The sequence below is a fragment of the Cotesia glomerata genome, linkage group LG3, assembly GCF_020080835.1.
Source record: "Cotesia glomerata isolate CgM1 linkage group LG3, MPM_Cglom_v2.3, whole genome shotgun sequence".
Lineage (NCBI taxonomy): Eukaryota > Metazoa > Arthropoda > Insecta > Hymenoptera > Braconidae > Cotesia > Cotesia glomerata.
This window is the reverse complement of record NC_058160.1, coordinates 8,502,435-8,521,296: the sequence shown is the minus strand read 5'-3', so window position 1 is coordinate 8,521,296 and position 18,862 is coordinate 8,502,435. Positions and strand designations below refer to the sequence as shown.

The 18,862-nt window shown below is 26.7% G+C and overlaps 1 protein-coding gene across 4 annotated transcripts; it reads left to right on the top strand.

Moving 5' to 3' along the window:
• The first annotated feature begins 1,009 nt into the window (after positions 1-1,009).
• Positions 1,010-13,310, top strand: LOC123261696 (elongation of very long chain fatty acids protein AAEL008004-like). 4 transcript variants are annotated; one of them, XM_044723457.1, is made up of 6 exons: positions 1,010-1,536; positions 4,412-4,484; positions 5,811-6,001; positions 10,234-10,371; positions 10,463-10,705; positions 12,242-13,310. In XM_044723457.1, exons 2-6 carry the CDS (start codon positions 4,424-4,426, stop codon positions 12,581-12,583), a joined length of 975 nt encoding a protein of 324 aa, XP_044579392.1. In that variant the 5' UTR covers positions 1,010-1,536; positions 4,412-4,423; the 3' UTR covers positions 12,584-13,310. The 4 variants fall into 4 exon arrangements, with proteins under 4 accessions (XP_044579392.1, XP_044579390.1, XP_044579394.1 ...); XM_044723455.1 differs by having other exon boundaries at positions 1,010-1,540; XM_044723459.1 differs by lacking the exon at positions 1,010-1,536 and adding an exon at positions 2,178-2,265.
• The last annotated feature ends 5,552 nt before the right edge of the window (positions 13,311-18,862 follow it).

The window sequence follows — 18,862 nt, the reverse complement described above, 5'->3', positions numbered from 1 at the left end:
ACGCGAACGTTATTTTTAGGATAATCTGCATGATTAATATTGATATCTATCTTATCATAATTATTGATACTTGATCATGAATTCGATTTTCATACGGCTGCAATAACACCTTATCCTTATCTAAATTTTAAAACTTATTAAAGGAAATAAATATCAATAATCAAGATTTTATTTTATATTATTTTTTATGAACTTGTCAATTATAAATAATAAGTCACAATAATTAAATGAATTTAAATTTCTAATAACATATCTGAATTAAAATATTCCAAATTTCATAATTCCAATTTTTAACAAATCGTAACAAATTACATAACATTCAAAAAATAATAATTAGAATATTAAAAAATGATCTTCTATATGAAACTAATGATAATTTTAAAAAATATAACTTTTGATCCGTGAAGATAGAATGACAATTATAAATATATATATATATATATATATATATATATATATATATATATATATATATATATATATATATATATTTTTATTTATGTGTACGATGTAATATAGTAATACAATGTAGATGCACTATACTGAGAAACAAAAATTACGTCAGGCATATGCGACGTCATCGATGATATGAAGTGGGAGATCGTTCTTTAAGAAGGGAGTACAAGCTGTATAATATATACTAAATAATGAAGCGCGCCGTATTAGTAACTACATCGTGTTAAAAGCCAAAAAGCTGACCGCGCCTTGTATTGGAAGCAAATACCGCATTACCAAATAAAAGTAAAATACAGTGTATCTTTATTTTTGACGTTGATTTTGTTTTAATGAATACTGATTATTTTTTGTGCAATATCTAAACAACTCAAAACTCAATTTAATAGTGAAAAAAAAAAAAAAATTAATAACAAAATTCAAAAAAAAAAAAAATATCAGAAATATTATTATAAATTATTAAAGAAAAAATAATAAATGTAGAAACTTAAAGTTGAGTGTTGATTAAAATATACTATAAAGAAACAGATAGAAATAATAATAATAATAATAATAATAATAATAATATACTTAAACTTAAAAACTGCAAGTGAATTCAAAAAATGTGATTGCCGTTATGACCAGGAGCACAACAAATCTGCCAACAGTCGGTCAGTCCGTGTTAATAAAACTGGTGTATCCTTCGTCATACTATGTTATTGGTACATCACCAGCGCTATTTGAGCCTTTTGCGTCAATAACTTGCACTAGCTATTCAGAATAAGAATAATCGTATATCGTGGTGTATCGGTGTATGTCGTGTCTGTTGGAGAAGTAAGCGAGACCAAGACCGTACCGGAGACATCGCACTGTATTAATACAGCGGTTTCCGTGGTCATTGCTGGCTGTCAATATCAATCTTAACTCAGTTAGTCTTAGTCTTGTTGTTTAATTATTACTCACCACAAGTATCTTCGATTCTTGTCTATGTGTTCAGACAGGTGACAACACGAGAGCACGTTTTAGTGGGGCCGAGCGAGAGCGGGTGTAACCCAGCGTGTCTCGTTGAGAGTGAAAAGAGGAAATAAGGAAACAAATCAAAAAGTAGGTGAGTGAGTCGTTTATCCTCGCCTCTTTTTTTTTTTTTTTGTTTTTTATTTTTTACATTCTCACACCATTCAAATATTTTTTTAACATTAAAATATCAATTGTTGTTGTTATTATTAATTAATAATTTTTTTTATGTTCCGATAGTGATCTGAACAAGTGAATTGTGTCTGGTTTATTGTATGTTATTCAATCGCCGTCAATAAAACAGTTTTGTAATTGAAATATATATTCAACTCATTACTGCGGTTTTATATTATTTTTACAATATCATTTATATATTACACATATAAGTAAATATGTATATACATATATACACTTAGTATATATAAATGAGGTTAGGGCGTCCCTAAAAAACGATCGATTCCTTGTTAAGAAGTTTAGTGACCTGGGAGTTTTAATAAAAAAAGAAAAAAAAAAAATCTGTATAAATTGTGTGCATTCGAGTATTGACTTTTTTTATAACTATTTTGCAACATTATTAGTATTGTTTTGTGTAGAAAGTGACGTTTACTTTATTTCTAACCTATTTTTATTAATTATTCACTATTAATTGCTACTTATTAATTGAAAATGATCGGAAAATTAATATTTTTTGTATTAATCTATTTGGCTTGATGATTATACATGAAAATTGTATATAATTGGTGTTTTTTTAATTTTCAACGACGGTCATAGTTAGTACCAGTACGGAATGCCGGTCATCAGTGATAGACTATTTTAAAGGTTTACTTATATTATTTATTTTGTTAATTTATTCACTTTTTTTATTACTTAAGTAGTTCAAGCATTACATAGTTCTAACAGTTGTCTTTGTTTATTGGCATGAACTTGGTAGTGCGGTAAAATAAACGTGTTAGCATTGACAAAACCTCATTTTTTAGGTTCGTTAATACATAATTGTAAAACATTGAGGAAAAATGTGTACACGTGTCAGAAAATAAAAAAACTATTTATGTAAAAATTTTTTTAGCTTTTGTGAAGTGAAAAACAGCTTGTAATATTTTTAATATTCATCTAACATTCGGAGTTCCGGTTTGTGAGCTTGTTGAATTGATGTAAACAGTGATGAAATTTAAAGAAAATTGATCTTCTAGAATTTATTTACAATTAATTTATTTGATAGTCTATAATTTTTTATTGGAAAATAAGTCAAATAATTTAATCGATCTCTTAAAGTCATACGGTCGTAACTTTCTCTTGTATAATTAGTATAATTTTGAAACGTCATCTAAGATATCAATTTAAAAATTTGTGTATTCATTTGACTATTAAGTATTATAATTAATTTAGCTCAGTAGATATAAAACAACAGCTTGTTGGTATGTAAACTTGATAAAGAATAAATTTCAATTTTTTAATTATTATTTCAGTGTAAATTAAATTGGAGAAAAAATAAAAAACTTTTGAAAAATAAGTAGAAAAAAATTCAATTTAGCGACGATTAATAAGATTTTTTGAATGAATTAACTTTAAAATTTTGAAAGCAGAGTAAGAAAAATCTATCAAAAAAATACTCTGCTCATCTCAAATAAATTTTCATACAAAAATAAAGTTTCAGTTACGTGACACAAAAACAGATAATATTAAAAAAATAATTCTTGTTACTGGAAAAAAAGATGTGTTTTTTCCTGACTTCTTTTTATTTAAATAAATGAGAAAAAAAATTTCTACTAGTTTTTTCTTTCAGTAATTTGAAACAATGAATAATTTTTAATAGTTTTTTGAATATTTTTATCTTTTACAAGAATAAACAACAGTTCCTAATTTTGAATCGCAAATCTTGCGTATACATAGTTTTCTTAGAATTTAAAAAAAAAATAAAAAGTTGAAAGTTATCACATTTCAAGGTTCATATACAAAAGTTAGATGCTTAGAAATAATTTCTAAAAGTTTGATAAAAGGATTATCCAGAAAAAATAAGCATGATAATAAATAGTTTTTTAATAATATGAATAGAATTTTTTTTGTGTCAATCTTATCTATTTTAGGAGTCATGATTAATTATTTGAATACAATTAATACGAAAAATGATAGTAGATAATAAAAGTATCTAAATAAATTATCAGCAAGGACGTATCCATCGTACCTCGGTACGCACTATTAACTATAAACCACTATAATTGCTAAAATTGCGTATGAGCTGATAGGTGAAACATTTATTTTATTTACTTGTGCATTATTGGTTGTTTTATATTATTTTGCCTAAGTACAATTTCATAACTTCCGAGTTGAGCCCATTAAGACGAGTAAGAACGTGCGGAATCCGGTTCCACTCGCACAACGATCACTGTGGCGTCATAGCATTTCTCCAACAGCAAACATCGATTTGCCGATTATTCTTTACTTACGTAAAGACCCCTCGGCAAGTTTGACTTGTGTTGATTCGAGTCACCGCGGAAGAAAAAGAGCGAAAGAGGAAAAGTGAAAAAGAGAGGAATTCGGTGACAGCGAGAAAGTTACTAAATACCTGTCTCTTTACTAGTTCGCACTTAAGGCGATATTCTTACTTCTTATTTACGATTTTATATTTAAAACTTATAAAATCCTTATAATCAATTACATATCAATAAAATCTATATTATATACCACTGAATTTATCAATATTGATTAAGTTAACTATGATGATAAAAACGGAAAATCTTCAATTTGATTTGCACAGATTGTTTTATATGTTTTTAAAATTAATTGATAATTATCTTTTTAGATCTTATAGTATTTCAATAAAACTATATGAAATACTTATCTTTAAAACAAGTTTAGTTATATATTAAATCTTATCTTAGTGTGTAAATAACACCATTTACTTTACCACATTGAAAAAATTAATGTAACGAAAGTGTGAGTAATTGTTTTTTTTTTTTATTTTCAGAAAATAAAGAAAATGACGACGGCTATTGGAAATTTGGTGCACGGGTACCGAGATGTTATAGACAACAGGTCTGGTAGGTATTGTTTGCAATAATTTATTTATCAGATTTCAATAACATACTCAACGTTTTAAATCGTTTATTTATGTTTTTTATGGCTTACAATTTAAAAGATTCCAGTAAAAGTGATTGAATTTCTACAACAAAAAATGTTTTTAAAATTTCAATAATTTAAATATTTCTGTAAAACATATTTTCACTCTTTTTTTTCTTTTTATGTATGATCAAAGTTTTTCGAATTAAATTCCATTTAACATATTATTAATAAAACATTAAATGTTCATAATTCATGTTAAATTTTATTTTGATTTAAATCGAACATCATATCTAAGATTATAATTATTATAGGTTTCATATTTATAATAATTAATCATTTATTTCGTGAGAAATTTTTAATAATTAAGTGTTGTTATTTAATTCAATATCATAAATATTACTATATAAACATTGGCACTCAAATCAATAGACTCTGAAATTTTTTAGAATTTCCTTAACAAAATTTTATGAAAGAAAATTATTTAATAATTTCAAATTTAGAAATATTAAATATTTATGACTGCAATTTGTTAAAATTAATACTTGTATTAATTGTACTAATATCAATTGTACTAATGTATCATTTAAAAAAAATCAAAAAATGATCAAATGTCTGCTTATTTTAGTATCATTAAAAAAAAAAAAAAAAAAAATATTATTATTTAAAAACAAATGGTTAAAAATTAGTCAAGCTGGAAAATAGATTGTTAAAAATTACACCTTGTGAAAGTAGCACAGTTGATTGGGGAAGAACGAAAGAGAGAAAGAGTACGATTAACGAATGTTAAATTGAATAAAACGTTTGTACGCATTGCGTTTGGCTATGTCATGTCACATTATTACAATTGTGGGTCACTCATGCTGCCCAAAAAAAAAAATTATATTTAATTAAACATTAAACTAACGTATAGCAATAACATTTATTTTATTACTTTACTATAAAATTATCAAGTATAATGAAATATTTATAAACTACCCATTATAACAATGGTTTTTTAATTAAATATCTTAATTTTTTTTACATAAATAAGTTTGAATACTCTTGAGTAAAATACAAGGAGAAAATCTACAGAGTTAAAATTAATGCTTCAATCAAAGTTTAATAGCAAAAATTTATTTTATAGTGATAATATCTAGGCCGATGTATTTAAAAAAAAATAACACATGTTCACAAAGATGATTGTGACCTAGTTATTTTTAGTTATCAATTGATGCATACATACATTCTGCGGCTTACAGTTATTTATATGAAATATTTAATTGGTATCCATAATAATGATAATAATTTTTTTATTGTTTTTTTAGATCCTAGAGTGAAAGATTGGCCGATGATGAACAGTCCACTTCCTACAATGGCAATTTGTCTATTTTATGCTTACTTTTCAAAGGTTTTGGGACCCAAATTAATGGAAAATCGGAAACCTTTTAATTTACGGAGTATCCTAGTTGTTTATAATTTTATTCAAACTTTATTTTCTACGTGGATTTTTTATGAGGTAAGTTCTCGATCTATAACACTTAGTAGATACATTACAACTATTTAAATAAATGACCTCGGTGACACATTTGACAGTTATAGTGATTGCAACTAGTACACGTTTAGTATGTTGTGCCTCGCATCATTACAGTTATGTTTAAGTATTTTGTTGGACAAATTTTTAGAGGTCAATCTTATCCACTTTGTAATATTCCTTAAAACATACAATAGCTTATTGTAATTTATCAAGTTTTCTTATCTTTTAAATAATTAGATTATTGTTTTTAGCTTGAAGTTCGAAATCCACGTTCAGAAGGTGACCAAATTTTTTTTCTGATGACTATATCTAAATAGATCTCATAATGAGTGAGTGAGCGTGTGTGTATGTGTGTGTAAATTTTTTAATTGAATCAAATGGTTTGTTTTTGCGGTTTAAATAGTTAAAAACTTGAGGGTAAATATTTTGCAAGTAATTTTCTTTATCATCTAAGAAAAAAATGACTAAAATAAAAAACAAAGATCTCTAATAATTAAATTCACTTCTCATAATTAAATTTTTTTGAAAAATATTTTCGAACTTAAAAATAGCAAGTGTTTTTATCCAACTGAAATTAATATGTAATTATATCGCAATGCTTATCGAGTTAGCAATTAATTGAATACAAATAGAGTTATTTACGATATTAATTATTGTGATACACGGAAAAAAGTAAAGTGTAATATTCACTTGGATTCCGGTTAATTTTTATAGTTTCAAACAGTAAAGCGGACATCGGGGTGGCAAAAATATGAATATTACAGAACTTAATGTTGAAAATATAAAAGCCACAATTTATAATTTAATATCCAAAATAAGTGATTAGTAGCTGTCACTATAGTAAATAACGACTCTTTCATCTTAAAAAATTACAGTTTCAAACAGTAAAAATTGCCATTTCAATATATAGTCCATATTATGAGGAGAAGGGGAACTCAGATGAAAGAGAAGGGGATTTCACTTAGGGAGAATTTAATATTTGAAACAGTAAAAATTATACTTTTAAAATATACATTTTACCAGTCCAAGCAAGTCAATAATTACAGTTTGATTTTTAGCGCTGCGTTTAAAATTTACCATTTTACTTTGTAAATATCGACGTTGCTTGTATTAGAAATTTACTAACTTTATTTTATACTTTTTACATATCATAAGATCATTTTTTAGGTACGAAATGATAAATATCAAAGTCTGAATTGTTAATTATTATACTTTAACATTTTAGACATTTACATAGCGAATATTATTGTTTGAAATAGTATTTTCTTCCATGTAAAGAGTAAATTGTAACGTTTAAATGGTAAATATTATATAGTGAATAGTAAAATCACGATTTTACTGTTTGAAATGGTAATTTTTAGTAGTTGATCATAACATTATAAATCGACTGTTATTTATTACAGTTTACTTTTTTCCGTGTAAGAAATGTATTTTATTCATTCAACAATAATATCAATTCTTTTTAGCAATTATTTTTTAATGGTACATAAATTAGTAAGCGCTTTCTTATCTTTAACCACTTAAAAATAATTATTGAATTAAATAATAAATTATAAATTATCATTACATGATTCTATAATTTTATTAAGATTAGAAGTATTGAACATGTCGATAAAAATATTGTAAAGTATAATTGTGGATATAATCGTGTGATGAAAATAATTGAACCAGTAAAAAATTTTTTATATCCTAACGAACAAGGTGGATATCGCTTGAGTTAATTATATTTCACGCGACAGTAGATTTTGTGAGAAAATGACGCGCTGATGCAGAACATGCAAGAGTCTTTCAAAGGAAGTGCATACATAATCAATCACTGTCATTATAATGGCTAAATACATAAAGCTATAGCCAATAAATGGATAATACAAAGAAAACACATTACATCTCGTAAATATAAATCTTCAGCTTTGAGGATTCTTTTAACGTGCGGGAGTTCTCTTGGACTTTGTCTTTTTAGTGATATCATTGGTAGCTAATCAAATCATCTTCTCAATAAAATAATGACGAATACTTGTTCACAAAAGTAATTATTTACAAAATTTTTTCCTCTTGAGTTATTTCATTTGCATTCACTATTTATTGTTATTTTTTAACTTCCCGCTAAGAAAATTGAAAATTTTCAAAAATCGGGAAATTATTGGTTTTACCCCGTTTTTCGAAAATCGAGTTCTCAATCAGATCTCAATCAGATCTTGACGTTTTGAGGTCCTAGGAAGCTTCCCTGATTGTTTTCGCGATGATGTCCGTATGTCTGTATGTGTGTGTGTGTGTGTGTGTGTGTGTGTGTGTGTGTGTGTGTGTGTGTGTGTGTGTGTGTGTGTGTGTGTGTGTGTGTGTGTGTGTGTGTGTGTATGTATGTATGTATGTATGTATGTATGTGACCCTCTTATAACTTTTGAACGGCTTGACCGATTGAGTCGCGGTTGGTGCCATTTGAAAGGGCTTGACCAAACTTAGATTTTGAATACTATTTGGACCGATTCAAACCAATAGATTTTGAGAAATCTCAAAAAAACTACAAAAAAAAATTTTTTTAAATGAGGTTTCTTTGGAATTACTTTTAAATGGCTTCACCGATCAATTCAAAAATCTAATCAGCTCTTAAGATAAAAAAACCACGTCGATCACCACAAGCCCGGTCAAAATCAGTTGATTCGTTTGTGAGTTATCGTTGTCGAAAGAAAACCGAAAAAAGTGTTTTTTCAGAATTACTTCAAAATTTCTGGCTCGATCGATTTAAACTTGAAAATTTTTCATGGAGCTTCAAAAACTGCGTCGAATGCCGCCAACCACGTGAAAATCGGTTCATTCATTCAAAAGTTGTTACCGTTTGAAAATTCAAAAAATTGTGTTTCAATATACTGCTATAAGAGTTTTGAGCTCGAAGAGCTCAAATTGATACAAAAATAATATTCTTGAGCTCAAAAACGTAATGTATAGTTTTGAGCGCTTAAGAACAAAATGAGCGGGAAGTTGCAGGGATGGCTTTTAGAGTCAACCGTCATCCTAATTTTTTTTTTTTTTAATTTCAATAATAGTTGTTCAATTATATTTATATTATAAATTCTACATGTGATATTGTTCTTATTGTTTTTGCGTAAAATATTCTAATTTCATTTTCATTTATTAATTTTGAATACTAAATTTTTAAAAGTTATTTTGACCAATCACTCAATCATAGCATTAAAGTCGACTAAAATGTTATCTCAAGTTTTATTCAGGACACAGAAAAAAAAGTTCACTTGAGCCAAGAAAATATTTTTCTTCCTAATTATTTTCTTGAGTGAAAAAAAAAAAAATTTTTTTTTTATACAAGAAATTTCACTTATTCCAAGAAGATTAATTCTCTTGCTTTAAGAACTTCGTATCTTGATCCAAGAAAATTTATTTAGGTCAAGAAAATCTTGTTGTTTTGAGAAAATTGAGCCTCTCGCTCCAAAAAATTTAGTTCTTGATAGAAGTAAATTTTCTTTACTTGAGAAAATTTCTCTCTTGCTCCAAAAAATTAAATATCTCGATAGAAGTAAATTTTCATTAATATTTTTATTGATTAACATGTCAAATGGGAAGATCAAATAATATTGAATCATTTTTTTCATTCAATATGTATAATTGCATGCTAAAATAATATAAAATGGGTATCAAATATTCAATAGAAAAATTTTCTCAAGGTGAGAAAATTTTTTTCTTAGCCGAAGTAGGTGGCGCTGTTTCCTTAAAGTATCTAAAAATCTTGATCAAATATAAAAATTTATTGTATCAAGTATTTATGATAATTTGATTTATGAAAAAATTACTTCCAATAAGAAGAGAATTTCAAAAAAAATTTTTATTTCGGCCAATAAAACTTCGGTCTTCCTTCAGGCACCCGAAAATTTTCTTGAGCCAAGAATTTTGTTCTTCAGTCAAGAAATTTTTCTTTCTGTGTATCTAATGTCGCAAAATAAATCGGTCATGTATCAAAAGCTGCTCTTATTAGAGCTTTGAAGATTTTAAACTGACCTTGACACGTTATACATTTAGCTTGTTTGAAAACTCTTTTTATAAAACAATTGATATTTTTTTTTCCACAGTATAAATGCTAATAACAATTTCGAGGTTATACTTTTAAATTAATATTATCTTAATCAATTATTATTGGTGATTGTTAGAAGTGTGCTTTCATATCTATTAAATTTATAACAACTAACAATATATTTTTCTTTTTTCAGTATTTAATGAGTGGATGGGCGAGAGGTTATAGTTTTCGATGTCAACCAGTAGACTACTCAAATAACCCTATGGCGCTTAGGATGGTGAACGTTTGTTGGTGGTATTACTTCAGCAAATTTACTGAATTTTTTGATACGGTAATTTAATATTATAGTAGATGAATTTTTTCTTATATCCTAATATTTAATTAAATTTCTAAAAAAAAAAAATAATTACTTTCATTTGTAGTTATTTTTTATTCTAAGAAAGAAGAATCAACAAGTCACAACTCTTCATGTAATTCATCATGGTGTGATGCCGTTTTCAGTATGGATGGGTTTAAAGTTTGCGCCTGGTGGTCATAGTACTTTCTTTGCACTTTTAAATGCTTTCGTTCATATAATAATGTACTTCTATTATATGATAGCAGCAATGGGTCCCGAGTATCAAAAATATATCTGGTGGAAAAAATATTTAACTACTTTCCAAATGGTAAGATAATTTATTTTTCGATATATCATATAGAAGTAGAGTTCTACCTATTTTCAGTTATAAAAATTCGAAAAATAAAAGTATTGCACGCCTCATAAGCGAAGTGGATAATGTTGTGCTCTACACTCACCTTATAAAAATCAAGCGATTTCTTGAACTAAAATTGTCTCTATTTATTTTCTATCGCACTTGTAGAACAATATTTACATATAAATCTAATGGAAAAATACTAGTTTCAACACTTATGACATTTTACTTTTTAAATAAATAAAAAAAATTATTCCGTGGGCGTCCGGCTGTCAAATGTATGTATGAATACTGACGTGGTCACGATAACTGCCGAAAAACTTAAATGATCAAGTTCATTTATTTTTTATACGCTTCAGTATGATTTAAAACTAAGTCCTTTCGAAGATTACGGTCTAATTAAATGTAGTTTATTTATAATTAGCGATAAACTAAAAATCCACTAATCGTTTGTATATCTATATCTATGTAAATAAGGTTCGTTTACAATGCACGCGCAGTACCTTTTCTTTTCTGGGTGGGTAATGGCGCGAAAGATTTAAAAGTATTTGTACTTTACTTTAATCAATTTTATTATGGAAAAAGAGATTATGAGGCGTGCACTTTTGGATTTTCCAAATTTTTTTCAACATGTTCTACTCTTCGATGGATTATAAATAAGATTTTTTTTTTATCAACAATTTAAAGGTAATCTATTGATTCTATGATAAGTCAATTTTTCGATTTTCTATAACTGAAAATAAGGTAAAAGACCCCATTAATGGCACTAAGCTCCTATTAGTGGCACTTGTTTTTTTCAATGAAAAAATGTTCTACTTGGAATAAAAATAAAAAATTTTTTTGATCCTAAGGTCTTAAAGATTAGAAATAATATATTCATAGTAGAAATTAATGATTTAATTAACCCTCGGAGTGCACTAGGGGTCATTTTGACCCCAGATTTTTTTTTATCCTAAAATATTTCTCAAAAATAGGTTCGTTTTTGATTAGTTTTTTCAACATTGAAAACTATTCAATTTGGAATAATGATTGTATTTAAAAGAGCATTGATTTACCTACAAAAAATTTAATAACCTGAATTCCGATAAAATGCATAGTTTCTGAGATGTAATTCTTCGAAAGTCAAGTAGGGTCAATTTGACCCCGTGTGTACTCTAAAGTTCAGTTCAGAGGTGTGTACTCCGAGGGTTAATTGAATAAGTACCAAAATCAAAGAAAGTGTTAGTAATGGAATCCCCGCCACTAATGGGGTCTTTTATCCTAGGTACACGGAAAGAACAAGATTACACTAGATATCATCCCAGATTATACTGAGTGAAAAAAAATTTCAGATAGTAGCTAGTATAATCCAGATTATACTAGCTACTATTTGAAATTTTTTTCATTAAAGATATCACTGAGTATAATCCGGGATGATATCCAGTGTCATCTTGTTCTTTCTGTGTAGAACAAATTTTTTTTTGTATTTTACTGAGTATAATTTGTTAATTAAAAAAAATTATTTAACAGGTTCAATTTGTTTTAATAATGAGTCATCAGTTCCAATTGCTTTTCATAGAGTGTGATTATCCACGTAGTTTTATGATTTGGATCGGACTACATGGTGTTCTATTCCTCGGTCTCTTTTCCGACTTTTATAAAACAAAATATAGCTCGAATCGTTTAAAGGTGAAACTATGTAATAATGGAACTTGTATGCCAGTTTTGGATGACAATGAATATAAAATTCAGCAAAATGGTAATTCAATCTACACAACGACTATATACAAAAAAGAATACAACAAGTCTTATACCAATGGCACCAATAACGGTTATGTTGTTAATAATAATACTGAAAAAAAGCTTGCTTAAAAAGTTGGCTTGTGATTGTCAACATTTTAAGAGAAAAAAAAAACAAAAAATTGTTTTGTTTGATTATTACAAACAATGTGAAGTCGTTTGTTTATTTTATTTACTTGATTAATTATTGGTGTCCGCAATAAAATCACGTTAATATGGACGCACATATAAATTTGTTGCGTGCCTGTTGCCTTAAACAGGCTCTAAGAACTTATAGGTTTTATTATATTATTATTATTATTATTTTGTGTCTCATAAATTAGTATGGATGTGAATAGATGTATGAATGATAGAGAATGTAATTTTTGATATATGTTGTACAGTTTATTCAAGAAATGCGTAAATGCAAAGAATAATAATTTTCAAAATTAAGACTAGTATTTATACGATATAGATAAATGTTTTGGTACAGAATTATAAATGATTTTCTAAATAATTAACGAAAAGAAAGTCCGACTATGTTCAACGTTGTTGTCATTTGTGGATTATTTTTAAAAAATTAATGTTTAAACTTGAAACATCGTCGTAACTGTGTAATAACCTATCCATGACATGGATTTATAAAATTACTTAAGTGCAAACCATTAACTCCATTAAACTTTAAAAAGTAAAAAAAAAAAAATAGTTTTTAAAATAAATTGAGTATTCTACAAATCAACGTAGTGATCAAAACAATTTCATAAATGCGCACAATTAAGAGAGTTGAAATGGAAAAAAACAAATAAATATAAATGAATAATTAAAGCGGTGTCTATCCAATTGATTGTTATTAAATATCTACATTACTATATTCTGATGTGTTCAAAGCTTGGATATTTAAACCTTACTATTAGATAAATGAAAACTTAATTTATGACAATAGATTTTTTAATATATACCAAACTAATAATTCTGTAAATCATCAACCGTAAGATTTATACTGCAAGTCATAACAAAAACTTTTCTTTTAGACATTGACTTTTAAACAAGTCTGAAACCAAATTATGTTTAAATAATTTTATGTTAATAGAATCCATAATCACTATTCGAAGTTTCATGCTGCGTTTTTTTTTTATTCGCTATCAAATAACGAATTTTATTATACATACTAAAAAAATCGAACTTTGTATGGTATTACTTCGTAAGTGTTCAAGATTTTTTAACTTGATTTTTGGACTTGTACTCCGACTGCTGAACGAAGTGATTATTATAGCTCATAATTATTTAAATAGGCTATTATTTTAAAAGCCTTTTATTGCTTACAATATTTTTCGCATAAAATTTTCAATTATACATATTTTTTTTTTTTACGTGTTGATCTTAGTACAATACGAGATTAACAAAATTTTTTATTAACTGTTAATAATTATAACAATAATAGTAATAATTATAATAAAAATAATAATGACTTTATACTAATTTTATAACTGAAGTAAAAATAAAAATAATAATAATGACAAAAATAATAATAATAATCACAGTAAACAGGAACAAAAAAATTTACTAACCTGAATGACGTTGTTCCGAATTGTCTTGATTTATTTTTTTTATAAATATAAATTTTGTATAACTAATTAAAAATAGCGCAGTATGATATCTTTAAAATAATGCGTTAAATTATTAATAGAAAAAATGTACAATTTGCGTTATTAAAATTATTTGTCATTTCGACCTTTTGTATGTAAATATTTTAAAGATGAATAACTGATTTTATTTATTGTATTCGATTATTTTGTGTGGCTTTATCATCAAAGCAATGAAATATTGTTAATTTTGATTTAAATTACAGTTTTAAATATGAATTTTATACAATTAAAGTTTTTTATAAAGACTTATTGTCTTGCCTTGGAATTGTTAGATCACTGTAAACAATTAGGAAAAGGAGATTGTATTTCAAACGAAAGTATTTATTTTTTTTTTCCAAAGAAAAAAGAATTATTTAAACACCTTTGATAATAAGTCTTGATCCTCGTCTATACATTCGTCTTATACTAAAACAAAATTTTCAACATCCTTGAATATACTGCGGACAATGATGTTTATTGATTTATTATTACATAAATTCAGCATTGTGAATAATATAATTAGGCTCTTATTGCTTGTAAATATACATAATTATCATTATCCAAGGTAATTATTAATAGAAAAAAAAAATAATTAAAAAATTGTTAAATTGATGAGGAAAAAGACTCAAAAACAGCGTTGTCATGTACCTAATGTTAAACTTGAATATTTATTGATTCTCATTATATTTTTGTACATAATTGGGAAAAAACTTATGCCGAAAGAATAAATAAAAAAATTAAAATATAGGAAGGATCCAAATATATATATATATATATATACATATATATACATATATATATATATATATATATATATATATATATATATATATATATATATATATATATATATATATATATGACTATATATATGTATATATGACTAACTATTAAAATGTTATTACCTTTCAGTATCTAATTAACAAATAAAATTTTGCTTACTGACGTCATTAAGATTGAAAGATACTGATTTTGATTATAATCATTCCTTTTTTTATTCAAACGTGATAATAATAAAAGTTAATAGCTCATCGGTTGTCTTGAAATGTTGAAATAAAAAAAATTTTATGCAAAATATTTCATGGATAAATTTAATACCAGACTTAAAATTGAAATTTTTTAATGAAAATAATCGACTGACAAAGTTGAATTTTGCTAACTGTTTGAAGGTCATTGATGATTAATTGCCATTTTTATGTGACTGGTTTTTTCGAACGTTTCAAACTTTTTCATTAAATTTTCACATATGGATATAATTTTAGAGAAAAAATTACTTATATAACTTTTTTTTCGCCCTAAAAATTTGAACGACAAAATTTATTGTCTGAAAGAAATTCTCAACAATTTAATAGTATTTCTTTTTTTTTTTTTATAATTTCGAATCTTTGGTAATTATTATTTATTAAAAGTTTTTTCTCCAAACTTCAATTGTTATATTCGATAAACATGTTAATAAATATGCTTTAATTATTTAACTATGACAATTCCGATGTTAATTTTATAAAAATTTTTCATCGCACAAAATAAATTTATGGCTCAAGAAAAAACGATTGCAAATATAATTGATTAAATATATATTCGTATGATTTTTATCAATAAATCATAAATTTAGATCAATAATTGTAATATCTATAGTATTATAGGTAAAGCAGTCTTTATCCTTTAATTTTTGTAAGCATAAAAAAAAATCATTTAATATATATTTTTCTACCTAATATCATAAGATACACTAAGAGTTTTAAAGTTGGTACCAAAGTTGATAAATGATTTTCTGATCTAAGTGATAATATGTTTATAATTTTTTAACTTCGATATTTATTTATTTTTTTATATATTTCTTCAAGTTTGATGCCTAATTATGTTATAAATTTAAAGATCAAATTTTATTTGTATTTAAAGATATACATTTTTCTTATTTTGTACTATACAGATCTTGAAAAATTTTCCAGCGCAATTTATTTTGATGCTAATGAGAAGCTAAAACCCCATAAAAATTGAAAATTTAGCAATCTGATACTTTATATATTTTAGTAATCTTTGCGTATTATACACGTTTTTATCCCGATTTTTAAATTCGGTTTTGAGTATTCCAAAGGGTTCTATTGCCCTTAGATAAAATTTATAAAAAATGTTTTTTTTTTTTTTTTTTTTTTTTATTAATGGAGAAAATTCATAGCGTCAACGATCTTAGTAAAGTAAAAGGTCTCATTATAGTGGCACCTTTAACCCCTATTAGTAACACTTTTTCTTTCTATGAAAAAATGTTTTACTTGGAATAAAAATTAAAAAATTTCAAGATTGGAATTAATATATTCATTATTGAAATTAATGATTTCATTAATTGAATAAGTACCAAAATCAATGAAAGTGTCAGTAATGGGGTCCCCGCCACTAATGGGGTCTTGTACCCTATTGTAGTTTTGACAATTTACATAATAATAATTCTTATCATAATGCTATAGTAAGAATTACCATCTTGATGGTTACATTTACCATCAAAAGTAGTTAAATCTAGCATTAATATATTGAGAAAATGGGGGTGGGTAGATAGGTGCCAGGGTACATAGTGAGAGAGGAGCTAGATCTGGAAAAAATAAGTGTCAGTACAGAACACAGAGCTCTAAAGTTTGAGGGAATACTGAGATTCAAGGAAGGAAGGACGTTGGTGAAATAATACTGTGAAGAGAGAGGAAGAAGAACGTCTTTAGGACGAATAAAAGATGAAGAGAGGCAAAACTATCTTATGAGATGTGGATAGTCGTCGGCAAGACTGGAATTGGGGTGGCTGAAGGGAAAAAAAATAAGCAAAAAATTAAGTGATAGAGATTATGAGGCACAGAAACAAGAGAGAAGAACGGGGATAAAGAAATCAAATTTTAATCAGGATTGCAAAAAACGATTAGTAGAAGGTGTTCCGGAATATTGGTTGGAAACTGGAGACAAAAAGAATAGGTAGTAGCAAAAATAAGATGCAGTAAATGGAAAAGCCGTAGATACTGGTTAAAAGAGGAAGAAAGAAAGTGCAGGCTATGCAAAGAAGAAAGTGAAACAATAGAGCATTTAACGTGCAGGTGTGAAAAAAGGGGGATGTGGGACGGAAACGTAGAGCAATTTATGAATTTGGAAGAGGGAGCAATATAGTGGATGAGGGGATGGTCGGAAAGAGTTGGGGAGAAAGAAATGACAGTTTTATTTTATTTTAGCGACTGCTGTATGGGGAAGATATAAAAGATAGATAGATAGATAGATATTTTATTCATGCCAAGGCCGAACTGGCTAATTGGCAAACATATTTACATCGTACATAATATTTTTTGTATATAAAGATAGTATGAAATAGTAAACAATTTGAATCAATCATATTCAATATTTAATGTATAAAATCTAAAGATTTAGTTAACCACGAATGCAAAGGAGATTTGTAAAACCATACCCGGGCTATAACGGGTAATTGTAACGCCGGAAGGCAACAATTAATTTAAAATAAATAATTATCATTTATATATTGAGAACTATTAAGCAATAAATATAAATATTGAACTTTCTCGATTGAGCATTAAAAATTAAATTGTAGAACATATTTTTACTTGAAGTAATTTACATTTTAGAATTATCAGGTATTGTAGTCAGTAAATGACTGACATTGAGAAAAAATTTGAAAAACTGTTGACCCTGCAGACATCCCTTAAACTTTCCGCCATATTCGAACTGAAAATGTTCGAAAAATTTTGCATCACAAAGAAATCAAAGTTGTTTTTTGTGGTAAAAAGCAGATTAAATTTTGGAAACGATTGATATTCTACTTTAAGAGTTATTTAAAAAAAAAAATTTTTTTGAAAATTTTATTTTTGAGAGATCTCAAAATCTATCATGCCCAACTTATAGTTTAAATTCGCATGCGAAATGCATCTATCAATCTATCATGCATGAAATCTAATGGCAATAGAGCTCTTTCGAACGCCGTAAACTGCGTTTTGATCGGTCGAACAATTGATAAGTTATAAAAAGCGCTCACACACACGTACACGGAAAAAATGAAACCCGACTGGTTCGTTTTCGGCACCAGACTCAGTCGTGTGCAAGAAAAAATGGAAGAAAAATTAGTTTACACCAGACTGAGTCGTGTGCGCACCCGAATGAGTCTAGTCAGCACATGACTAGACTGAGTGTAAACTAATTTTTCTTCCATTTTTTCTTGCACACGACTGAGTCTGGTGCCGAAAACGAACCAGTCGGGTTTCATTTTTTCCGTGTAGTGACATCCTCGTAAGAACTGTCAGGAGAGCTTACTAAGACGTCAAAACAAGGAGATCTAATAAAAACTCGATTTTTGAAAGCCGGAATGAAACCAATAACTTTCCGATTTTTTAAAAGTTATTCATTTTAATAGCGAGAAGTCAAAAATAACAAATAAATAGATTCTTTTTTTGAGTTATATATTTCGGTTTTACATATCCTCTTTTTTGGACTGCTTTAATGTTTTAGTCGTTTTTAGTTCATTTAATTGTTTTGAAACCTTATTCACCTACTTGGCAAATATATTTTTATTTAAATACCTGTTTTTGAGTAAATACTTTCTATTATTTCAAGATTTCATAAGTTTTTAAGATTTTTAGTAGATTTCATAGAAATCTAACTATTGCATTTGTCCTCATGACGCAACTTTTGAAAAATTTTGGTATTTTCTGACTTAGTTCGTCAAGCTGGTTCAGAAAATGCCATTAGTTCAAAAGTTTATATATGTATG